This window comes from Catharus ustulatus, chromosome 6, assembly GCF_009819885.2.
Source record: "Catharus ustulatus isolate bCatUst1 chromosome 6, bCatUst1.pri.v2, whole genome shotgun sequence".
NCBI classification, from domain to species: domain Eukaryota; kingdom Metazoa; phylum Chordata; class Aves; order Passeriformes; family Turdidae; genus Catharus; species Catharus ustulatus.
Genome location: NC_046226.1, coordinates 33695390 through 33721184, shown reverse-complemented (window position 1 = coordinate 33721184; position 25795 = coordinate 33695390). Strand labels below are relative to the sequence as shown.

The 25795-nt window shown below is 40.4% G+C and overlaps 1 protein-coding gene across 4 annotated transcripts in view; it reads left to right on the top strand.

Annotated features, from left to right (window-relative positions):
- PLEKHH1 (pleckstrin homology, MyTH4 and FERM domain containing H1) overlaps positions 1-25795 on the top strand; it is a 46811-nt gene that overhangs the window by 9490 nt on the left and 11526 nt on the right. For 3 of the 4 annotated variants that reach the window (XM_033063348.1, XM_033063347.2, XM_033063349.2), the window contains exons 3-20: positions 1460-1522; positions 4598-4747; positions 7479-7562; positions 8536-8617; positions 11265-12274; positions 14303-14381; positions 14964-15052; positions 15559-15709; positions 16709-16848; positions 17488-17598; positions 18131-18217; positions 19174-19335; positions 20270-20350; positions 21224-21403; positions 21533-21641; positions 21792-21904; positions 22618-22794; positions 23613-23710. In XM_033063348.1, coding sequence (XP_032919239.1) covers positions 1460-1522; positions 4598-4747; positions 7479-7562; positions 8536-8617; positions 11265-12274; positions 14303-14381; positions 14964-15052; positions 15559-15709; positions 16709-16848; positions 17488-17598; positions 18131-18217; positions 19174-19335; positions 20270-20350; positions 21224-21403; positions 21533-21641; positions 21792-21904; positions 22618-22794; positions 23613-23710 — 2966 coding nt within the window. The other variant, XM_033063350.2, reaches the window with a different exon arrangement.

The following is a 25795-nucleotide window of genomic DNA, read 5'->3' as shown; positions in this document are numbered from 1 at the left end:
AGCTTTGTATGGCTGCAGTCCTCTGTGGCATCTCTCTGTTCCTCTGCCAAGGAAGCATCCTTGGTTTGGATATTAAGTTACAGAGGCTGTTGTATTTGATTGTTCCACTGAAAAAGCAAATGTGAGAGGTATCATGCTAAACGTAGCAGGTTTTGATGTCCATGGTTTTAATTTATGTGGTTGCTTTTTTAGTTACGTGACTTCTGAGGTGTGTACGTGTATGTGCCTTTCGATATGTTTGCTGGTAGAGGTCAGTCTGCTCCTGTATCAGTGAGCATGTATGGAAAGAAGAGCTGTCTTGTTGCCATACAAAGGAAGGGAATGCTGCCGCACCCATTCTGAGTGATCAACCCAAGAGGAATAAGTCCCATTTTTAAATACATTGGTTTGGTCCTGTTACTGAATACTTGGCTCCAGTGCTTTATCAGAAATGCATTGGAGAGAAAAGGAGCTCAGTTCCCTTCTTTAAGCATGATTCTTTTAATCTTCTGAAGATTCTTCTATGTAAAACATGGTAAAACATAAGTGCTGCAAGCTCTATGAAGCATTCCTCAAATTCTCTTGGTGGATAAAATTTAGTGTCACCAGTTTGTATTACTGGGCTCAAATCTAAGACCCATTGAAGCAGACCAGGTGAAGACCTTGGCAAACATCAAATGAGATACTAGGTTGCTATTTAAAGAAAAATTTAAACCAAAACCAAACAATTAAAAAAAACCCACCCTAACATCCCCCAAACCAACCACTACCCACCAAAAAAGGGCTCTAGTGGTGAATTATTAGAAGAACCCCAGGTACATCTGAATTTTATGAGAAGTGACTTAAACTTTTAGGATAAAATTTAATTCAGTGTCCTTCAACTTCGATAGCAGTAATGTTCAGATGTTGAATCACATAATTGTCCATTTGCAAAGCTCTTTAAAATGAAAAGAAGCATAGGAAAATTAAGGTCATTGTTAATCTTGTCAGTTATGAGTCTATTATGCGTTTGAAGCCTAAGTAAAGTATTCAGTGGTTATAAAGTGGCATCATAGAGAACTTTCCAAGAACTTTCACTTTTGCTATGAACTTTCCAAGATACATTCATTTTTATTTACCCTCGTGAATGAATCCTAGCTGAAATAAGACCAGGGAGGAATGGTGCACTGCAGACAGGCTCCTTGCAGGGACAGCCCATGGTATATAAATTGCAGAGATGAGGTCAAGACTTTGGCACTGTTCCTTTGACCCGTGTAATGAATGATGAAGCTCACTAATGAGAAAATGGTTCCGGTGTATTCAAAGTAGGGCAGAAGACTGGAAGAGGTCAAAAGCCTTTTTTTTGGTCAAAACTGTCCAGTTAACTCAAAATATGCCAAAGATCTGTAGGCTTGCACAAGTCCTGAGTAAAACGTGAATTTCCAGGTGATGTTAATTTATTTTCTTTCTCTCCCCTCGTCTTTCTTTTCTGTCTCTGAAGATGCAGGAATTGGAACAGAGAGTGATAGAAGCAGAGCAAAGAGCTGAGGATGCAGAGAAACAGGTAAGAGATTCTTTGATGGTGGTTCTGGTACAAGTCCAGCAGTTAACTCACTCTAAATTCCTTCCAGTCTGACAGCAATCTGCACCCCTATGCCCTGTTAGGGAAACATTGATTTTCTGGTTTACTTCCCAGTCTGTGAACCTTAGCTATGAACAGGTGCTGAATATGTTGAACCTTAAGTGAAAACAAGCACCTTACACGGTCCTGTCAGCTACACAGCCTTTACCCCCTCATCCATGAGGCATGCTTGGTTGTGGAAAAGGAAGGGGATGTTGTACCTCAGCATTAAATCATGAAGATAAGGCTGCTTGGCAGGTCCTCAGGAAACAAGTACTTAAGAGTACTGGTGAGGACTTGTCTACAAGTAGAGAAGGTTCTGTGAAAGAAGTAGGTTTTGCAGACACACCCTTATCACTTGTTTTGGACTTTTTAATAATTACTGCTCTGGCTCAGGAGCCCATAGAGAAAAACAGTAAGAGCTGGATTCATTGTCTATTACTGTAATAATCTAAAAACTAGGTATATTGTCTAAACTAGTTCTTCTATGCTTCTTGAATAATGGAGAAGGGGCGAGAAGCAGACTTCAGCTTGTGAATAGGTTATAGAGAATAATAGCCCTTTGGGAAGCAGACATTCTGCACTCCAAGGAGTATTATGGAAACACAAGAGCTAAGGTAGGCCAGGTGGTCTGAGCTTTTGGATCACTGCAGATTACTGCTGAAGTAAATCAGCTCCCTCCAGCTGGACAAGAACTGCAGGACTCAGCACTAAGTCAAGGGTTGAAGGGCAGAAATAAAAGCCACATGGCCAAGAGTAACTGTCAATGATTTCAGAAGTGAAGGACTGAATAGACAGTGTTATAAGTACTGGAAAGCTTAATACCTGGGAACCAAGAAGATGGAGTACCTGGAAGGTATTCTGTCTGCAGAACATATTTTTCCACACCAGATTTTTTACTGAACAGCTTGATTCTAGGAAAGATGCTATGTCTTTACTCTGTGCTGTTGGCTTCTATGCTAGACCAGCAACTACCAGTGAAGAACAAGAGTTGTTCTCAAGAGTGGTATCAGTAAGTCCATACCCAACCAAGACAGGAAAAGGTAACACAATAGAGGCAAAAGTGGCGGCTGTGACAGTGTCAGCAGGAAATACAGTTATTGCCACTGGCCAGTGAAGGTTTCATACTAATAGACACCTCAATGACATGAGCAGTGTGCCCAGGATATGGTAAGATGCAATGACAGCAAGGGACAGGATGGAGAACAAGTCAAATCCAGGTCCAAGAATGGGCAAGAAAGGGAGAACTTGGCTGGAAGGTGTAGCAGAAATGAAGGTTTCTTTCACTCACCTGCCACCAGTAGAAATGAGGGTTGCCTTCACTCACCTGCCCCCAAGCAGTTCTGTAGCCATATGCTGGCAGGTCCTAAAGACTAGCAACCCTCAATGTTTGCCTTTCCAGCAGCCTTATCCACATCCAGAGATAAGTGTTCCTAGAGAAATGCTATGTTGCTGCCTGACAGCCTGAAGTAGTGAGCATAAGACTAGAACCATTCCCTTCCACTAATGAGTACATTCACCATGAATGAGAGGCAGCCAACAAATGAGAGGGCTCCACATCAAGTGCAAAATCCCTTGTTATCTTTCTCTCCAGGAGTCTGGGGGGTTGGATTTGTTAATTCAATGGACTCCCTGTAGCTGCCAACCTTAATTAAGGAAATCACATGTTTGCAGTCCCCTCGCTGAGCCTCTAGTACAGAGTCAGCATTTGGGCATCAGACAGGAAGGAGGGGCCATTTCTTTTTACTATAATCACCCTAAACTCTAATGAAAGCTCATCCGACTCAGCAGGCTTAGTTTTCTGGCTCGGATGTTGGGTGCTTACCTTTCTGATTCATATGAGGAAGAGGCAGTTTGCTTCTCTGCCTAATACAGGCAGACAGGAGGACAAAACACAGCTTCTGCAAGTATGAAGTGTAGGCTGCTCAACAGAGTGTGACTAACCCTCTTGCACAGACTCTGTGAAGTGCTCAGATTGCTGCCTGCATTCTGTCTTTCTGATTCTAAATTCATGCCAAATTTATGGTATATGGAGTTGGTTTCTTTGCAGATTTGGCTTCTTTGAGATGTGTTGGAGCCAGAGATTTTCCCATCATCAAATGCTGCAATTAGTACGTTTGAGTTAAATTGAAGGGATTCCATTCATCTTTAGAAATGAAGTCTTATAATCCATTGTGATAGAATGAGGTAATGGTAAAATGGAGTGGCATTATTGAGAGACAAAGGTTTTGAAGAAAGCAAAGAGATTTTAAAAATTTCCTAAAACCTAAAATGCTTCAGTAGCCACTGAATTTTAGTGGATTGAAACTTGTCTGTAGTGAAGGAGCACTACAGTGATCTTTCTCTTGCTAAGAAGAAGTCTTGATACTGGCAGGAGCTCAGAGACAGGCAAATCTTTATTTTGTATCTAATATTGTAACTCCTTAGCAGGTCTAGAGAAAAGACTTGGCTGAAAGACAGGAGTTGCCAAAACACTCTCGTAAACTGGGGATAGGAGAATGAAGGAACTCCATAGTACATTTTCCTATAGATATCTGAATCTGAAGCAAATGGCCAGGAGTTTGTGGTATATACCTTGGTAGTGAATGAGGTAAAAAACTAGCTATGATATTGTAAAGGAGAAAGGGGGGATGCACCGTGTCCATATGTGTATGGAGACTCTAGTGCCTTTATGGCTTCTTTGATTAATAATTTGATTGTAATATCTCACAATCCATACGTTTATCTGTTCATGGTTCAGTTTGCTTCTGTAACTGCTTCAGCATTACAAATTAATGGACAATTCAGAATTACAAATGAGTGTTCCTTTCACAAATGTGGATATAAACTAAGTGTGACCTGAAGGTGTTGTGGTTATTAATGTTTTATTTTACTTTTCCTGACTTGAAAAATAAGAAACTCGCAAATATTCTCATTTATTTTCATTTTCTTACCAGTACAAAAGCAGGTCCTTGATTTGCATTGGTTTGTTTTGGTGTTTTTTGGGTTTATTCCATTTTTTTCTGATTACCATTACAGGTCAGAGTTATGGAGGAGAAGATAAAACTAACCAACGTGAAGACTGGTGAATCTGACAGCACCCTGCACAGGAAATACCAGGAATTGATGTGCGCAGTGCAAGGAAAGGAGGATCTGATCAACAAACTGGAGACACAGTTAGCAAAACAGGTAGGGTTATTTTCTATGGGGGGTTCTGTAGGTTTCATGGTTAGAGGGATTCTGGAATGTATGTTTCAAAGATACGGATTATGTCTCATTACAAGTTAATCTCAGACTTGCCTCCAGATCAGCTGTAAGATGATGCCCAGCCCAGTACAAGATCCTCTCTTTCCTTTTCAGACAAAACATCTACTCAGCTTCAACAGCCCATGTCCATTCATTATTTGAGATCAGTCAATGTGCGTGAAGGGCTTCCTTATGTTAGTGCTGAGACCCTACATTGTAATGTTACAGTCTGGTCACAGTTTTTCTCTGGCTTTTTGGCAGATTGATTGCTTTGCAAAACCATTGTGCAGCCCATCTCTGACTCTGTTCATGCTGCTTCTTGGGTAGGGTCTTTTCCCAGTCTTCAGCAGTCCTCTAGCACAGTTCATGTCTTGTCAGATGACATTATAAAAGAGCAACTCTTTCTCAGTATGGATAGTCCTTAGTCTCTTCCTTTTTCAATTGGTGGAAGGAAGGGCTACAGCCCATATACAGCAGGGCTTGTATTCCAGTTCTAGTAAAGACCTTGCCCTGTGTTTTTTATAACATGAGGAATAAAGTATTCTTATGTGTTGCTATATAAATAACTTAAATAGGAGTAGAATTAAAAAAAAAATTACTCAGCCATTTGAGTTACATTGAACTAATTGCCACCTATTTCAAGGACTGTTAGTAGAAATCTTGTTCCAGCAACAAGAGGCCAAACGAGTTTCTAGAAATGAAAGCCAAAGCTTGGCAATTCCAGATGAGAAATACTCGTTATCAGAGTCACTGATTTAGTTTCAGTATGGGATGAGATGGTGGCAGGCTAGAAGGTTACTAAGGGTCCCTTTAAGGCATCCTGTTTGTTTTCACTGGGATGGGAAGAGCCATGGAGTTCAGAGAATCATTAAGAGAACACTGAGGTCATGTCTGGACTACACAATAGTGTGGGACACAAAGAATCTCTAATTGCTTTTGGATCTTAAAGCACAATAACTGCATCTATGGCTGCTGTGCCTGAGTGAATTGGTTGTGTTTAGAGGCAGGGCTTACTAAGCATGGTGACAGTGCTGTCATCATGTCACTATTCTATTTTAGAACCCTAAATAAAAACTTGACATCGCACTTCACCATATAGCACAATAATCAGAATCTTTTACCTCTTGGACTTTGTTCCAAGACAAGTCCAGGTCTTCAGGGATTCAAAGCCAGTTCCCATATGATGGATATTCAGAGATGATAGATCTACTATATGTGCCAGATCTTTTCAGACCTGTAGGCACATCTAATATTCTAACTCTTGCAGAGATTGAGACCTCTTGATTAGAAACACACACAGTCATATAAAAGGAAAAAAAAATCTAAATAAATCTTCTTGAGGTATCTGATTTTATTGCTTTTATTTCATTATGCTCAATGGCAAATGTTGTGGCTGCCTATGATGTTGCTAGGGCCTATTTTAAAGTCAGCAAACATACTTGAATAAGAGCCTCTAAATGTGCAGTTGTAGTGATAAATAGCATGTGGTGATTAAAAGTGATGTGAAAATGTGGGGAATTTTGTGTGGTCTGTTTATCAGTGTGAAAAATTTAAAGTGGGGGGAAGGACTGACATTTTTTATAATTATAATTACTGGTATTTGTTTACTTCAGAAAAAAACAATAAACAGGGAAAACACCAACTGCTACCAGAAGGCATTGTCTTTGTCCCTTAATTGGAGAAACCAGGGCTGATGTACCATGCAGCATGATTTCCTCCTCTCTCCCTCCCTCTGTTCCTCTTAGAACTGGTTTCTTCTTGCAGTTGTTTAAATCCTTGTGTAGATAGGAGAATTTTCAGTGATGTTTCTGATGGAGCCACACAGAAAATAAAGCAGAAAGCCTCAGATGATCATAGTATTAATTTAGCATCTTTCAAAGGACATTTCAAGAAAAGTTAAAAACACAGCTGAGAAAACACAGATGCAAAACCAATGTTGCAATATTACCCAAGCAGATACTTGGGGGAACAATGGTCATTGTGCAAATCAACAGTATTGCCATAACACCTTTGTGTAGACTAGAACCTGTTCTAATGCATATGTAAACATACAACCACTTATAGCATCTGGAATCCTCCTAGCAGATCATAGTGTTTTTCAAGGTCAAGTTGTGGAGCTTTTTTAAAATTTATTTACTTTCTCAGTGAGAATATTGTGTGTGTTAAATATGTTGTTGTTACTTGCACCTTGTGCACCTTGAAAGATTCTGCTCTAGACTTTTGCTTACAGCAAAAATTGCTTTTGCTTGGAATGATTGATGTTTTATTAATCAATTATAGACACTACTTAATTCTTATTACCTTTAGCCAATAATGTGTGTGTAGGCTGGGGGAGCACTACAGATGCTTGACAGCAACAGCAACATTACAAAACCCTCTGAAACAGAAAAAGTTGCAGACTCTACTCACTGTGGTAGGTGGCCAATTGTTACCTGACCTGGATTTTGCTATTCCAAAACAAACTTTTGAAACAAGCCTCCAAATTTAACTTTAGGGACCATGTAAGACAACCTAGAACTTGATGTTTTTCAGAGGCCATCTGAACAATTGTATCCAAGTAGCAGTCTTAAATCTTACGTCTGGAATGGGAGCTTCTGTGTTTTAGTCACTCCTGATGCTCGCTGAGAACAGTTAGTTGTACTCTCCTGATGTTGGTTTTGGTTTTTTGGCATAGAAACAGCTGAGGACTGAGGAAGCCAAAATTGTTCAAGAGAAAGCTGCCAAGATCAAAGAGTGGGTAACGTTTAAACTCAGGGAGGTAAGTCTCTAGCCTTCTGGCTGGTTTCAAGGCATGTAAGTACAGTGGCTGCTCTGCCAGGGGGCTGTGAGACAACAGTCTGGGGACAGTCAGCCTGCCACAGGTACACTCTGCTTGTTTGGCCCTGCACATACTCAGTTGTAAGGCTGGGGTCATCCCTTTTACCAAGGGGCTATTGACTTTATTGGGCAAACTATAAATGACTGTGAAGTCACTGGTGCCCAAAAGCAGTTTCTGAAGATTGGTTAGTCACAAGTGGCTTTCACCTAGGTTTCCTTTTACCTGTCCTTCTTTTCTCTGGATGCAGTTTCTGTTCTTTTCTGTTACACAAACAGTTCCTTTGCTCTTCTCTAATTTGCCTTCTCTGACTAACACTTCTTTCCTACTGGCCAGTATTTTTTGTCTCTGATGTCTCTATTCTATCCATCCTGTGGATTTATGCCTCTGTCTGGGCCTACCTCTAGAAAACAAAGACAACAGTGGGTCAGTACACAGTTTTAAACATGGAGTAGTTTTCATCTGGGAATGGGCTCTCTGGTCTTTTATTCCATGTTAAAAACATGTATTTCCAAGTTTATGACAGAAAGGGAATTTCTTTTACTACATACAGGGTGAGATGGAAAAAAATGCTCCCTCTGGGTAATGTTTTTTGATTCTGTCTTTCATGGGCGTTGTTTCTGCAACAGGAGTAAATGATAAGCAATAGCAGGGAAGTATATTTAAAGATGTATTTTGAGAAGTGCCAATAGTTTATACAGAGGCTGTTTGAGAAAGCACAGCAAAATATTTTAAGTGGGTTGTCTAGTGATGCTACTATTAGAAGGATTTTGAGGTGACTGGTAGACTCACCCATCTTTTTTTTCCTTGTTAAGAAACTTGAAAGTAATAAAGATGAAGACATGTTGTGTGTAATGGATTACACATGCTCACAATGTTGCATTATTTTTCAGTTTTTATTATTCTTGTTTCATAGCTTGAGCTAGAAAATTACCACCTGAAAAACTGTAATCAAAGACTGATGGAGCAAATTGAAGCGCTTCAGGATACATTGCAAGGTAAATGTGTTCAGCTGGCACTACAGCCTAGTAATCACCACAAGAGTGGAAGTTGGCACACCTGGGTTGTATTCTTAACTTTGTCAGAAATTAAAACTTGTGGCAGCAGGCAGTAGAGTTGCTCTGTTCCTTAGCTGGGTCCATTTTTAAGATGGGAATAACATCCTCACCTGCCTTAGCTCTTGTTTTCCCACCAACAATTAAGTATAGACTCCTTTTTTTTTTTTAAGAATCTGCACTTGCCATTAAAATAAGCCTGAGTTCCTGAGTTAGAAGCATTCATTGAAATACGTAGTAGAACTCTCCATTCACTTCAGTGCTGCAGGGGAGAAGTCCCTAACGTATTTCAGTGAACCTCCACATGTGGATTATTCTCATCCCCACAGAACCTCTGCTGGCATGTGAGCTGAGTAACTGCTCTTTGGTCTGCCTTTAGGAGCTGGATTCCTCTGTGCTGTTGCATTGGGTTGGAGAAAGCTGCTTATGGTGTTTTGGGTTCTTGCAGTTCTTTGGTGGCTGGATGGAAGACTTTGGTCTCCAGGCTTGAATGCAGCACCTTTTGTTATAACATACTTTGAAAAAGAAATTCTCTCAACTTTTTTTTTTTTAATTTTTATTTTTTTTATGAGCTTGGTTTGGTCAGAGTAAGGATGAGCTAGTTTCACTGGGCACGCAGACAGAGAACATTTCCTTCCTGTAGGAGTCTTTCTGGCATTCCTATTACTCCACAGCAAGGGAATAGGGCAAAATTCCTTCTAAATCCCACCACATTTCTAGTGAAATGCTTTATGACTGGGTTTTTCTCATCCCCTCTGGCTCTGACTGCTCACAAAAAGAGAATGCCTGGTAAGCTGCGTTAATAATCTGGTATTAAGTGTTCCCTGGATCCCAGCTCTCTGGGCAGTAAACAGCACTGCCCTCTCTTCTTACCCCTCACTACTATGCCAGGCTGAAGTCAGAGGACTCTATAGAAAGACAAATCTCTTCTTGCTTGCTATGCTAATAGTAACAGCTTCTTCTTTTTAGTCTCCTGTCACATCTGGGAAGCTGCAATAATACCAGTAATATTTAAAATTAATAGCTTCTTTTCAGTCTACACTAATGATTTACCTTAGGGTCAGGGGAAAATATGTGCTAGGATTTGTGTGTGCCATTGTTATGTGTTAGCTTTGCTAGCATTCAGTTCTTTGTGAATCAAGTGCCAAGGTCATGCTCTCATGATTGTCTTTTTCTCCACTGTTTCCAAGAGCAGGTTTCATCCTCTCCACTGTCAACAGTAATTTATTCTGATGTTTGCTCTTCCCTCTGTAACTTTGTGTCTTCAGTTTGTTTCTATTTTCTTGTAAATCCCACGGGTGGTTAAGCAATGCCCATAGAGTTTGATGTTCAAGCAGCATTTTCAGCAATAGCTGTGCAGAGTCACGCTCACCCATATTTTGCAAATTCCAAAGCATCTGATGATTTGCTTCTTTTTCATTCAGGCTGAAATAAATATAAATGCCAAGGTCAATCAAACATCCTCTGCCATTCCAAGTTTTACCCCCACTTTCTCATATTCTAAAGCTGCTATTTGGTGGAAATTACACAAACTGAGATAATCTTTATTAATTATGGAAAGGAAGAAAGTATAAGTATAAAGTGTAGGTACTAAGTAGACAAAGGACAATGGAGACAATCTAGGATCTATCTTTAATATCATCCTATGACATAGCAGCTGACATGACAGGGAAAGAACTGAAAAAAGGAAGATTTTACTGCAAAATCATGTAAGTAATTATTATAAAACTTTGTGACAAAGCGCTGTGTGGGTCATATAGCACAAAAGACTATCAAAAAGCTCTAGGGAAATTCTTGAAAAGTCATTAAACTCCCCGATTGCTGCGGTGTTTAGGAAGATCTCCATACCTCTGCTGGATGCCCCATCGAGCCCCTGGGAGTGGATGGAACATACCAGATTATTTGATGAGTTGAATCACTAAAGGTCCACTAAAGCCAAAAGCCATGCTAAGCAGTGTTCTGGCCACTTTGATGTATTTGAGAAAGTGTTGCAGGGATAGGTGCACTTCCTTCTCATGTTTTAAGAGAGGAGGCATAATTATATAGGTAAGACTAAAAATTCCTATATTGCATTAGACTGAAAACTTGCCTAGGCCAGTAGCCCATCTCCGGGCTGGCTGTTCACATTCCAGGAAGGTTCATACAGAGTAATGCAAGTGAAGCTGTCTTCTCCTTATACACTTCCAGCTTCTGCTCTCAGTAGTTTAGGAAGTTCCAGGCCATAACTCCTGTACTATTAATATATTAGTTTTTCTGGCCTGTCTGCAGCATTCTGTTTGCTTTTTATGTTTGGGGAAAAATCCTTCCTTCTGGAAATTTCAAATGTGCTAACTGATTTCATTAGGAACCCCTTAATTTCACTTTTGTCAGAAACAGTGATTAATCATTTCCTATTCATCTCTTCTGTGCTATTCCCAATTACAAATGTGTAGTACTTTAGTTATAATTGTGTGCAGCCATCTCCTTTCCGTTCTCTATAGTCCTAAGCAGGCCAGGGTGCTACTGAAATACAAGTGAATGTACACTAGGAAGCAACATTGAAGATGCCAAAAGTGTTTGAATGCCTTAACCATGTTCTCCTTCCTTGTAGGCATGACCAGCATTCCTCCTTTTGAATCTCTTTGGAGCTGTGATTCCCTGAAGCCCCAAACATCACAGGCCTCTTTTGCTGAGAAGATAGACCAGAAATCTGTGTTCCTTGCACCTGGTTTCAGAGAGGTGTGTCAGACAGGACCTTCCAAACATGTCTTCTCTTCAGCAAATGTAGTCCTTGCCAATGGCACCTATACTGAAAATGGAGAGGATAAATCTCTGCTTTCCCAGAGCATGCTGAAGCTCATGTCTGACCCATCAAGCTGGAATCTCTCTACAGAGAAAAATGTATTTCCAACCATAAGTTCTGAACACAGTTTAGGGTGCTCTGATCCATTATCACTGGACCCTCCAGCTGAGACCACAAAAATTCTTGAGGCTTTGACCTTCCAATCATCTTTGGAAGGGAACTGTAATGCTGTGAGCACCTTGCAACAAGTGGGTTTGGGTGGCACCCGCTTCTCTGATGATCTGAGTGCCAGATTCCATTCCCACCGTCTGGACTCTTCTTCCTCAGGAGAAATAATGAGCATGCTGGAGGGCCGTCTCCAAACTGCTGAGCCACCTCTGGTTGTGTCAACATCAGCTCTTACAGCACATTCCTTCTTTCCAGGGAGGGAATGTAGCCTTGGGAGTAGCATGACCTTTCCAAAAATACGAGCAGCCAATACGCCAAGAGACAGTATCCAACTAGCCAAGAGACATCACAGCCAACCACAGTCAGGGGCTAATTCTTTCCATCGTGTAATGCACTTAGAGACTAGCACTTTCCAGCCCATAACAGACTCTCCAGTTGGCTGTGGGCACGTGGAGGAGACAGACATTGATGATGATGGAGTAATGGAGAAGATGGAGACAGAGTGTGGCCTGCTGAGGGGAGAAGCTGGAACATGTGAGGGAAAGTACCACTTACCTGCAGAGCAAAGAGAAGCTGTGAGTTCTGAGGCTGGCGCACTTGACCCGGGATGTAAACCTCCCACACCACCGCTGCACCGATTCCCATCATGGGTAAGAAATGCAAGGACAACAGTATGAGAAGTGCTGCTTATCTTTGTGCCTGGTGGTTAGTCTGCAACACTTCTTGGTCTTGAGGAATTAGATCTCAGCATTCATATCTCGTGGTATGCCTCTGCTCTTAGGAAAATTTTGTGAAAACCTTTGGTAAAGTGAATATACATGTCTTGATGTTTTTTTCTTACAGTTATTTGTGAATAGATGAAAAATAGATGAATTGGTTTTTAGTTCTAGAATTGTTTAGGATAGAAAAAACAGCCTTCTCATCTACTGAGCAGGTCACTTTGTCATAGACAGAGATCCGGTTGGTCAAGCAGGACCTGCCTTTCACAAACCCATGCTGTCTGGGCCTGGTCCTCTGGTCCTGCATGTGTTGTGTGATGGTGCTCAGGATGGTCTGCTCCATGAGCTTCCCCAGCACTAAGGTCAGGATGACAGACCTGTAGTTCCCAGATCCTCCTTGAGCCCTTGCAGACAGTGCCACGTTTGCCAGGTTCCTGTCACCTGGGACCTCCCTGGGTGACCAGGGCTGCAGGTAACTGATGGGCAGTGGCTCAGAGAGTCTTCTGATGGCTGCCTCAGTACCCTCAGGTGATCCCACCTGGCTCCACAGACCTGTGTGTGTCTAGGTGGCAAAGCAGGTCACTGGGCATTTCCCCTTGGGTTATGGGGGCTTCATTCTGCTCCCCATCCATGTCTTCCACTCAGGGGTCTGAGTATCTGGAGAACTGGTTTTGCCATCAGAATGAAGCAAAGAAGGCATTGAGTACCTCTACCTTTTCCTCATCCTTTGTCACTGTTCCCCACTGATATCCAGTAGAGGATGGAGATTCTCTTTTTGTCCTCATGTATTTATGGAAGTCTTTTATTGTCTTTTACTACAGTAGCCAGGTGAAGATCTAGTTGGCTTTGCTCCTCCTAATTTTTCCCCTGCATAACTTCATGGCGTGTTTGTAGCCCTCCTGAGTCACCTGTCTGTTCATCCAAAGGTCACAAACTTTGAGTTCAGCCAAAGGTCTCTGATCAGACCGGCTGGTCTTCCTCATTGTCGCATCTTTCAACACATGGGGATTACCTGCTCCTGCACCTTAAAGATTTCCTTCTTGAAGAATATTCAGTCTTGCTGGATTCTTTGTCCATCAGGACTGATTTCTAAAGGACTTTGTCAACCAGGTTCCTAAACAGACCAAACTGACAAACCTGGTGGAAATCAATGTAGTATCAAAACAGACAATTCTGTTTTCATTTGCTTTTTTTAAAGGCATGGGCAAACAAATGATTTATTGAAACTGCAAAGTCAAGCACTCATTGTTAATTCTTATGTATTATAAATTTTTTTGTGTACTTGACTTTGCAATGTTAGGTACTTTTATGTGTATGTATTATGTGTGTTATTTCATAGTGAATTTTGGTTGTATGCTTTAAGGAGCACCAGGAGGGTTCCTAGCTTTGGGGTTTATCCTTTTCACACTAGTTGATGTCTTAGTCATAGCTTTGCATCTAGATACAGGGTTGGGTTTCCCCTCTGGAATTTTTATCAATTCATGAAGCACTTGGAGATCCTTTGAACTGAAAGTTCTTTCTGTTGTTGTAACGAGACACAGGTTTATTGAGAGCATTCCACAGGCATTTCTTTCATTCCCTTATTACAGAATGGGCATCCTTTGCAGCTGATGAATTGTTCTGGTATAGGGCTGCTCTTAGGTAATTTTAATGCATTGTTTATAATTTGGAAAAAAACCCATCTCTTTCCAAGCTGTGATACAGTAATTTATTGATAATTGCGTGTAGGTGTTTCAGTGTGTGGATGTCACCTCTGTAGCTGGGAATTTGCACACAGTAACACAATTCCATTAAATGGTCATTCACACAACATATGATGGAATTCAGTTATCTTTCTTAGAGAGCCCCTCCTTCCTGCCCAGAGGTGTGACTGTGGTGTGATTCTGTGACAAGGGCATTTCTGTCTGTAAGAATTACACTTTTGCCTGATCACGGTTGTTCATGGTGTTATTGTTCCAGGAGAGCCGAATCTATGCTGTGGCCAAGTCTGGCATGAGGCTGTCTGAAGTGGCCATGGTGAATGAGACTTCCAGCTGCTGTAAGTTCTGGACTAGACCCATCCTTAGAGGGAGTTCATAGTGACAGTGTGGGATCTGAGCTTCTGGCTGTTCACATTTCTTCATTTTCTTGCTTGTTTTCAAAGTAAATTTGGCCTCGTAGGTAGCGTCTATAAAGGAAAGGGAGGAGGATATATCTGATTTTGGGGATGGTTGGTGCTGGGCTCTTTGTGCCTCTACATTCAGGGGCATCCTCAGGGATTCCATTATCTCCTCCATCAGTTTTGCAGCCAGTCTTCTGCCTCTGCTTGTCTGTGGCCTGTTTTTAGTCTTCTGAGTTGCCATCACCTTTGCCTGTTAGGGCTTTTTTGTGTTTGTACGGGGTACACCAGATTGCCATTGTTCCATGGGAAGTACAGGGTGGGTAAGGTGTCTTACAGGCTACATAGAAGAAACATTGCAGCTCTCTCTGGGAATTGTATGGAATTAATATCACATCTCCTGGCCTTTCTGAAGCCGGACTGTCCAGGATGGCAGTTCTCCATGCACTTTTCCATTAAAACCTCCTCCTTTTCACCAGTTTGTATTATTTGCTCTCTTGCTTTCTCTCTGAATTTCCCCAGTTTCCAATTTCTCGTGTTCAACTTCTGGGCCATTTACCTATCTCATCTACAGAAATGTCACAGTGCCAGTCTACTCTACGCTGAAGGGGGTAAGGAGTTACCTCACTTTTCCTGTTGTGGAGAGCATGGTTCAGGGCTGCTAGTAATTTGAGACAGAACAGGATGGAACTGTGTAGTGAAGGAAAGAAAATTAGAGAATGTCAAGAAGTACTGGACATCAAAAGAATGCAGAAAGAGTCGCAAATGTTAAATATATTTAAGAACACAGAACATTGCAACAAATTTTGGTCCAGGAAGTTGCAGTGTGCACTATGAAACCTAGAGGTGATAGTGGATGTAGCCTAAGGAATGCAATGGAGCATAAGAGTAGGAGTGCAACAGTAGGAGGGTGTAACCAGCAGAGACCCAAACAGATCAGAGAGTCCAGCTTAGAAGTTCTCATTCTAGAAGGGGAGGAACTGAGGAACCCTGGGACAGAAGTGGGCAAGGCAGTGTGACAATGAGGGGCATGGGTTACCCTGTCTCCTGATTGAGGAGGGATTGTCCTGGGGAAACTCTTTTTCTCACACACTAACCATGCAGGTCTGTTTTCCAGAAAGCCACGCAGATAAGCAATGTGCCTTTCTTAGATGAGTCTTCAGGCTCTGATGATGACTGTGGCTCCCATGCCAGCTTCAGGACTTCTACTGCTGGATCTGACAACAGGAAAGCTAGCATGCCAGGCAGCCCTCGTGCTGTGAAGCGAGGTAAAGTGAGGGTATTGCTACTGGGCAGGATGAACTCTGTCATCAGAGTCAAGATGCCCTGAACAGCATCATCAGTGACAGGCAAATGCTCAGCAAGAGTGATGCTAGCAAGGAGTTCTCCCAAAATGTGTGCAGACATCAACAACAGAAACAGTAGAAACCTGTAGATGGTTTTTACTGCTGATGGATTTCCATTCAGGCAATTGCTAAACTAAGATTGGGGGAGAGATTGCCCTCCCAAATTCATCACATATCCAGTCATCCATACCTTTGCTGTGACTTCTCCTTAGAAGCAAGCTAGTACTGACACAATACAGAAAATTATTTTTAGTTTTTGTCATTGAGTGGTAATTTATTGACCAGTAAGTACATCTCACCTATCTTTGAGAGACCTCAGGTACTTTGAGTCCTGATTAGAACTATTTTTCTTGCCTGCTGGGAAGGCTAAGCTTATTGTTGAATGGAATTTTTGTTACAGTTGGTTGTCTCCAAAACAGTCTATTTCATGTAGTCTTAACTTCTGTTTTGCTGCACTGGCAGATGTGCCTGTGCGTTGCTATGTATCTGTGGTAAAAGATTCACAGAAAGCAGAGCCCCATTGCTAAGTGAAGAAGCCTTTTCCTTAGTTGAAATCAGAGGGGGCTGAGAGTTTATAATGGATGTTCCCAGATGAAAACAAGCTGTTGCTCTTTCAGATGACAAGTTTGTAGATTTTTTTTTTTTTGTATATATATTTTAATCTGTTTTTTTCAGTAATAAATTTATTTCACTGTCAGTATCCAAAACTCACTTTTCACTACTTCTCTTCCTTGGGAAATAAAAAGAGGCCTCAGAAGTCACATTAGTGGGGTTTGAGTTTCCAAAGTCTTATCTGTTTTGTCCTTCTTGAACCAAAAAAAAAGCCTTCATGGTGAATGCAGAAACATTTTTGGAGTGTACAATATTAAGTGTATGCTTTTGTCTAGCCACAACTCTCATTCCTTCGTTAATTTTGAACAGGTGTATCTGTGTCCTCACTGAGCTCTGAGAGTGACTATGCCATCCCTCCTGATGCCTACTCCTTGGATGGTGACTATTCAGAGCCAGAGCATAAGCTACAGCGAACATCTTCCTATTCCACTGATGGTGGAATCTGCACTGTAAGTCTTGCACTGTAACCGCTGTGTTACACTTGCAAAGGGGTGCAAACAGAGCCTCGGCCTTAAGAGGAAAGAGTAACTACATTATATTGAGTAATCTTCCTGCAAAGTGATGCTCTAACAGACTGGGCTATTGGTCCAGCTGATTGGTATCAAAAGACACCATCTGCTGCTTCAGAACAAGGTGCACTTTCTGTTGTGTGGTTAGGTAAAAGTATAAACATCAAGGTCTGTCGTCTTTCCTGATGACCCATATCGATTTCCTGTTGTTATTCTACTTTAACGAAGGCCTTACACTTTTGGGGTAAAACAAATTTGGAAATTCAGAGGAAGGAAGGAAGGAGAAAGGAGTGAAACCTCAAAACAGGCAGCATTGAAGTCTGTACTCTTCAATGTAAGAGATCAAACAGACAAAGAACAGGAGCCTAGTCATGGTGTAGAGACAGCCTTCACTTTTATTTGGAAAATCAGTGCCTCAGTAGGAAGAGAAATAAGTTTACAATGCACCAAACAATCAGTGATATGATCTTTACTGGCTGTTACTAAACAAAGCAGAAAATTATGGGAGATTCAGCACACTTTCATTTGTATTTTGAGAGGTGCAAGATGACCTCCTCTCCCTTTTGCTCTGTCCTCCAGGAACCCATGGAGAAATCAGGCTACTTGCTGAAAATGGGCAGCCAGGTAAAGACATGGAAAAGACGATGGTTTGTTCTCAGAAACAGACAAATCATGTACTACAAGTCCCCGGTAAGTCACTGGCATACATTTCCCCCGCTCTAGAGGGACAGAGAAATTTAATATACCAAAGAGACACTTTTGGTTAGACATGTCACTGTTTTGAAAAGCATTGTGAATATTAGAAAGATTCACTGTGTGCATCAAATTAAGAACAAAGTTATTATTAATAAACTTGTCACTTCCAAAGATGGAAATGCAGCCACCATCTTCATAGCTATTGTGTGTTTACTACCTACCCACTTAGAAAGGGTTTGGTTTGTTGGGGTTTGTTTGGGCTTGCTTTTATTAATCACAGTGTCCAATCTGAACTCCTTAAGACAGCATTTATTATCACTACCCTTGTTATATTGTCTACCACTTTTGAGTAAACTTTTGCAACAGGATCGCACAGTCTCATATTTCACCTGACGACCTTAGGCTGTCCTTTTCCAGCTCACAAATGCAGACTCCAACCTGCACATGCACATTATGCTGTATTTAAGTAATCTAAGACCCATCTGAGGTTTCCTACTGAAAAAATGGTTTGCTTTTCTTTCCTCAGAGTGATGTTATCCGCAAACCACAAGGGCAGCTGGAGCTGAATTCTTCATGCCAAATTGTCAGGGGTGAAGGGTCCCAAACATTCCAGGTAGGCGTTACTTTTTTATCCTGCACGTAAACTTACACTGAGAAGCTGGGTGAGGGAGCACCTAATTCAGACTGAATGATACTGTGCGTCTCAATTGATATGAGGTAACTTTATCTGATCTCTGTTTCCTTGCACAAAAGAGGCAGTTAGTCTAATGAATAGTGAGGAAATAGCTAAATTGCAACCCAAATACACCCTTTTGAAACTGAAAGAAATTTGTATTAATTTTTGTCCTGTTTTACACTATAATGCTTTCCTTTTTCTGCAGGAGTTAGAGCTTGAAATCTGTGGGGGCAAATTAAAACCAGCTAGTACTTAGGATCTTTCTGAGAGACTTCTCTTAAAGATCTTAAGCCTGACTTTATGTGCCTGGAGGATCTAAAGAAACATCTGAATAGTTTGATTCCTTTTAGAATATGACTTCTAAAAGTTAGCCCATCACTGTGTTCACTTCTTAGTCATTATTGACTTAATTAGAAAGGCAGCATTGAAGTTCCTTTCACATTTGGAAAGGTACATGGCCTAGCTTATGAGCTACCTTCTGCTCTTATGGAACTGAAGTTGCTAAGGCCTAATGCTATTAGATTTATAGCATCTTTACTCTCAGTCACAAGGTAATGAAGGCAAAATCCAATACAAAGTGAAGGCAGCAGAACCCCACATTGATGTAGTCACCTTTAAAGTGAAAAACTAGCAGCAACACTGAGAAACAAGAAAGGATGAGAGAAGACACAAAACCACAGTATCCAACAGAAACAGCAAGAAAGCTTGCGAGAATTTGATTCATCTGAGTTTCTTTTTTTCACTTTGAGGATTAGCACCTTTTTTCTTACCCTCAAAAAAATCTCTCCTGAATGACCAAAAAAAAAAATCTGTATGGGATCAAGAAACTCAGCAACTGAAGAAAAGATTTTTAGATGCTCAGCTTTATACTTTCTCACTCCTTTTCCTTCCAGCTTGTGACAGAAAAGAGAACCTACTTCCTGACAGCAGACTCTACCAATATCCTGGAGGAGTGGATTCATGTCCTGCAGAGTATCCTGAGAGTACAAGTGAGTGGTCCTGTTGGTGTTCCTCACAGTGATGCTAAACCTACTGTGAAAGGCTGGCTCACCAAGGTAAAAAAATATTTAATACTTCATGCTTAGCTCGAAATAGACAGTGTACCAGCTTCTTGGTTTGCACAGTAAATATGAGCGATAAATTAGTGTTTTAATACTCTCTATAGGAGTAGGGAAAGAAGGAAAAGTGGCTGTAGATTTGTTTTCAGAGTGAAGCATTTATATTAGTGATAAGGGATGGGACAAACAAAGGCTACTGAATGTCAAGTAGTAAGTAATAACAAATATCTAGCTTATATATGCTTTTCTTCAGCAAAAGTCACAGCATGTCATAGTAAAAATAATTAGCAGCATTGAATGTCACATTCCATTGATTTTTGACCTGGTGATATAGGAGAGTTTTAAAAAAAGGGCTTATATTGTTCCAGGTTAGCATTTAGTTCTGTCGTAACAGACTGTAGGTACATTAGTACAAAGTACAATGGCTGAAAATTCTTATTCTTTATATCATTTCCATAGATTAGTTTGACATTGCAAGTTACTGCAAATATTTTAATGTAATTCTTGTCGGGTTCTAAGATGACTGAAGACAACCTGCATCTGAAGGTTATTCATCTGCAATAGGAAACAGCCATCTAGACTATAGGTTGACTGATCTCTTCTTGCTGAGATGAACTAATTTGTTTTTATAATCTTTAAAAAGTCATCCTTAATATTGTATTTCAGTATACAGCAATGATAAGTTATTATGAACAAGTAAAGCACTTCACAATATCTTAGACCCATTCTCATAAGCACCCATGTACTTGGGTGGAGTGTACTTGCCTGTTTTTGGAAGGGGTGCCCTGTATGTTTAGAGAGGAGCTTATATTAGCATAAAAAAAATAATATATGCAAAGTTTTAAGGGAGAGTTGAAAATGGATGTCCTAGAAAGTCATTCTGGCAGTACTTCTGATATTAAAAATATGAATGTATTTATCCTCCTTACAGGTCAAGCATGGTCACTCTAAGCTGGTCTGGTGCGCACTGATTGGAAGAACTTTCTACTACTACCGAAATCATGAAGATAAGGTAATTCCTTATTCTACTTTCCCATTTTTTATGAAGCTTTCTTTACTGTTACTGCTTCTGTGTCTTGGGTCTCTTTCTTAGTTATACTTTTCTTCAAAGAGACTCAATATTTTCCCTGATATTATTTTTTAAGCTTAAATGACAGCAGACAAGTGATTGCTTTTTCTCAGATGACTCTGTATCTTCTTCCTTATTTGTTCCATTTGTCTTGTGTAGCCTTCTGAGCAGACTTTTATACAGCAGCTGATAGATCCTTCATTATTGTCATGAAAACAGATAGTATCAACATTCTGGGAAGAGGGAGGTAATCAGTGTAATGTGCTTCTGTTTCTGGACACCTTGCCCTATAGTCCATTAATTTGTCTTGGGGATGTCAAACCCCAAGTTTTAGAATATCAAAAAATACTGTGACTCATATTTGGGATTGACCTCCAGAATTAGCACAGCAGATATCCTCTTTTTTGTCTGAATCTAACTACCTAGGAAATTTTTAAAGTATTTCTTTTCCAGTAGCAAACAGAAAGTCTGACCAGGGTCAGAAAACAATGGCTCAAGATGCTAAGCAGCTGACCCTCAAGTGTAATGGGAAGAAAACAGTATCTTTTGGGAAAAAAAATCTTTTTATCTGCATAATCTCATTCTGACCTGTAGGTACTCACCCAGGAAAAATTAAAGCAGTGGCATACTTTGAAAGTACTTTAGGAAAGACGAGATTCTCTAGAAGTGCAAGATTGCATTAGCTAAGCATCAAATTATTTATTCCTTCCATTTTACAGAACTGTCAGCATTTTTACTGGGCTTTTCTCTCCCAGTGTTCCCTGTCCATACTGGGAGATGAGTTACATTTATCTAATGTGCTTCTGCTCCTCATAGTGTCCTTTAGGGCATCTGCCTCTGCGTGAGTCCAAGGTGGAAGAAGTAGACCGTTCTTGTGACTCTGATGAAGATTATGAAACCACTGGTGGAGGACTTCTCTCATCCCACTGTACACTGGTGATTCACCCACAGGACCAGAGTCCCACATATTTACTTATCCGCACCAAACAGGAGAAGGTATAAAAAGCAGTCTTTTTCTGGAGAGCAAGAATCTTTCGGTCAATGAGCGAACGGGTCATACAGGCTTAACCTGTTTGTAGAAAACAGGTCTTAATTGACCCATCCTGTTCTCATCCTTATGCCTAGAACACCTGGCTGTACCATCTGACTGTTGCAGCTGGTAGCAGTAATGCCACAGTGGGCACGTCGTACGAACAGCTCATTGGAAAACTACTGGATGCAGAGGGAGACCCTAGTAAGCACCATAAACTCTTGCATGGTAGCAAAGCATAAGGAAGAATAATTTCAATTCCCAGTTTAATCCAGTCAAAGGTGAGGGAAGGGGTTTTTCAGTAGTACATCATATGGTATAGTGTCCTTCTCCCCTTGTTTTCTGCTACCTCAGATTCTCCTCTGTGGAAGCATCCTATGCTGTGCTACAGTAAAGATGGATTGCACACATCCCTCACTACTCTGCCATCAGAGGCTCTACAGACTGAAGCCCTGAAACTTTTTAAGGTATTTAAAGGGACATTGCATGGTTTTCAGTTATTTCACTCTGTTGTTGGGGCAGTAACATTGTTTGGTCATGTTGTACAACATTTACTGTCACTATGGATTGCTTTAGACAGGCCTGCTGGTTCATTTAATTACTAGATAACTGTTGGATTTTAAGTGTCATTCATTCTTTGGAGGTTTAACTTTTCTTGTGAAGAATCTGGGTTTGGGAGTAATGCTCCCCACAGATTTTATGCTTCAAAATTAGCTTTGTCTTCCTCTTTCCTCTCCAATAGTTGGATTGAAGGAAACAGAAACAATTCACTGGCAAACTCAGTTGTGTTGGTAAAACCAGGGGTGAAGATTACATTTTTGCATTCTCGAAGTATAAGATCAGGAATGAGACTGGGCAGTGTGAACAAGGTAAAACACAGGCATGGAAGGCAGGAAGCACATTTTCCCCTCAATTCCCTTGCTGACTTCTAAGTTCCTTAGACTGGAGGAGGTTCAGTAAATTTTCTAGTTGCCATAACTACGGAAGGAGGAGTAGGAATTAAGTATTGACTCTCTTCTCTCCTCTCAAGGTTATTTATTAACTGTCTGTAAGTTAATAAATGCATCTGGTGAACCAGGCCTGGAAAGTACCTGTCTGGAAAGTTGCTGTCTTTGCGGCAGCAACTAACTTTGACTAACTTCTGTGTGTGTGTCTTTGAGTAACTTCTACCCTTTCACAGTCCTGTCAGCTGTTCATCAACGTTCCTGTGGAGGCATCCTCTATTGATTACCATGTGTCACTTGCCCAGACGGCACTGCAGGTGTGCTTGACACATACCGAGCTGCAGAATGAAATTTACTGTCAGCTTGTGAAGCAGACCAGCTGCCGGCAACCCCAGAACCACTCAGTGATTCAGGTCAGTTCCTCTTCATTTAGTGCCATTCTGCAAAAACTTTCCATTTAATCCCATGTTTTTAATTAGTAACTATGGGATTGGTTCTCCTAAAATAGTGCTTATGCTAAAGGTGTGCTTGAAGGAAGGAGAATCTCAGCACTCATCTGGAAAGAAGAACACTAAGAATATAACTACTTGAAAAACAAATTTTAGTTTAAATGTAACTGTTTACTACTTGAAAATGGTCTATTCAGACCATATTCAGAATCAAAGTTCATAGCTTGTGTTGTCTTACTGTCACGTAGTATTAATTTTGTTTTGCATTTTAGATAATCAACAGCATGCAAGTCATGTATATTACTAGTTTACATGAAATCTGAATCTTGTACTGTAATTGTTGGGTAAATAAAATTAATAAGTTACATACAGCATGAATGTACATATGCGATTACAATATTCTCAGCTCAAAATCAGGTTGAATAATAATGGATCTAATTTGAAATACAATTTCCCAGTGCTTTTTTTGGTTACGATTTTCAGTTACATAGTATTAATTTAAGTCTTAATTGTTGATTCAGTTGTGGTTACACTAAAATTTTCAGAAGCCAAAGTGTTCAGAAGAAGCCAATCAAAAAGAGCTCTTCTTAGAGTCCAGATTGATATACTGAAGAGCAGTCTGTCTTACCATTGCAGTCCTTTGAAACATCTTGAACTACACATCCAAAAAGGGTCACTCCAAAAAGCACTAGTCACCATCCATCATGTTGTCTGTAGTATTCTGTGAAAGACAACAGGTAAGAAGTACAGAACAAGAGTGATGTCCAGTTTTGTGTTCACAGTGCTGGCAGCTCCTGGCTTTATGTGCTCCTCTATTCCTGCCTCAACATCACTTCCTCTGGTACATCAAGCAGCACTTCCAGCGACATGCAGACCCCAGGTAAGGACTGCAGCAGCATTTTATTCTGCTCAGCTGAATGCCTCTTGCACCCACTACAGATCAAGAGTGAAACAATTCTGGAACACATACCTACAAATATATATTGAGAACTGGGATCAGAAAGTTCCCAGTAGTATAAAGCTATGCCCTTTCAACCATTCACATTAATTTGTCACTTAGATGAAGTTAGTTCACAAAACTCAGTGACCTATACTAGCAAAAGAACTTTTTATAGATATAACTGGAGCTACACTGGGAAGTTTTTTGTTTATGCAGCTACTTTCTTTTATTGACAGAAAGACAGACCAAAGTAATTACTTGGAATGAATTATTCAGATTTTAGGTGAATATGTTCTGCTGTCAAGGCAAAGTGACAGAACAAAAGTAAGGCATCTCAGGGAACCATAAAAAGTTAGGAAAAACTAACAAACCTGAAATAGGCTAGTACTGTTTTCTCTTACCTCTTTGGTGTGTAACTATGGTAACAGCAAGAAGTTGTTCTCCATTGTTCATGCTGTGCTCTTTGTTTGTTTCCAGGGTGATCTGGTCTTCAGTGTAACTCACTGTGTCCTTAGCAGAGAGGTCACAGCTAGAGATGTCTAGTTGTCTGTGGCAAAAATACACTGTTGTTAAGACAAAAGTAAAAGAGCAAAAGTAAAAAAATCTTTTCAAACAAATAGTCATATTCAATTAATAAGCCTAAATCTGCCATGGAATTCAAGCTGAAAGTTTTCTGGCACTGCAAAGGAAAAGTGTACTGCTGTCAAGTATTTTATTTTCCTAACTGTTGCCTCACATTTGCTATTTCTTCTCAAAAGCAAAATACGGGTATTGGGCACTCCTCAGTGTGTGGGTTCTCTCTCAATTTGCTAGGACAACATGTTAGGGATCTTTTGTCTAGTAGTAGGAACCATCTCTTCAAACTTTTGCATTACCAGCTCCCAGATGGGTTCATTCAACTCACTAGTGCAGCTGCTCTACTAGTGGGGAGTGTTGAATTTCACAAGGATTTGCTGTGTCATGTGAAACTGATTTATTACATCAGCTTCAAGCTCTACTATGCTGATGATCTGCCCGAAAGCACCTTTGTGAACAAATATACTCCAAGCAGAGACAAAGAGGAAGTTTATTTATATGATCCAGCTATGAAACAATTATTAGGGCTAGGAAAAAACCCAGAAATTACATGAAAATATGCCTATGTTCACCTGTAGTTCAGCTTAGATTTGGAGCAGTTGCTAAATGGGATTTAGCATGGCTCCTTCTCCCTAGCTCTAGGAATACTTTCCTCTCTTTGGATGGAGCAGATACAGCTGGTTCTTGACCAGTTAAGTAGATATACTTTCACTGTTTCACACAGCAAGCAGGACACTAGAATGTTTACACTGCATAATTTCTATGGTCTAGATCTATTCTAGGCATTGAAAGATCTTAATTAGAAGAATTATAGATCTTAATTTTAGGTATTGTTTTTCGTGAAAGATGATCTCAGTGTATATATCCAGTCTCTAAGAGAGGAAGAAAAGCAGGGCAGAAATCTAAGTGTGACAAGTCATAGGGCTCAAGAGCATCTGTAAACCCAACATAACAGCTTCTTGACTAAGCAAGATTATTTATTTGAATATTGTCCAAGCTCATTAACTGGAGAGGTGAGGAATATATTGCTAGAGTGAAAAGCCAGAACTCCTGATTTCCATGTTACTTGTAGGGATTTAACTGGAGATTTAATCATGTACTGAGCTCCTGAAGGCATCTGGAATGAAATTATTTTCCCCTGCAAAGTGATAGCACAGTTACAAATCCATATAAATCCTTCCATTTATCCAGAACTTATTGAGTATATACATTCTTAACATTTTTGTGCAAGGTGCAGTTGACTATTCCTACTTGACTTTAGAGACACATCTTTTTGATGCTGTTCAATGGAGCACTCTCTTCAGTAGACAGTAAGCTGATCATCCTGGTAACTATCCCTATCCTGTCAGCAAATCTAAGCTTGCTTGGAATCTCTGTCAAGTCTCTTGGTTGGCAAATAGGGTTCATGGAAACTTACAATTCGTACAACCGTGTAAATTAACAAACACA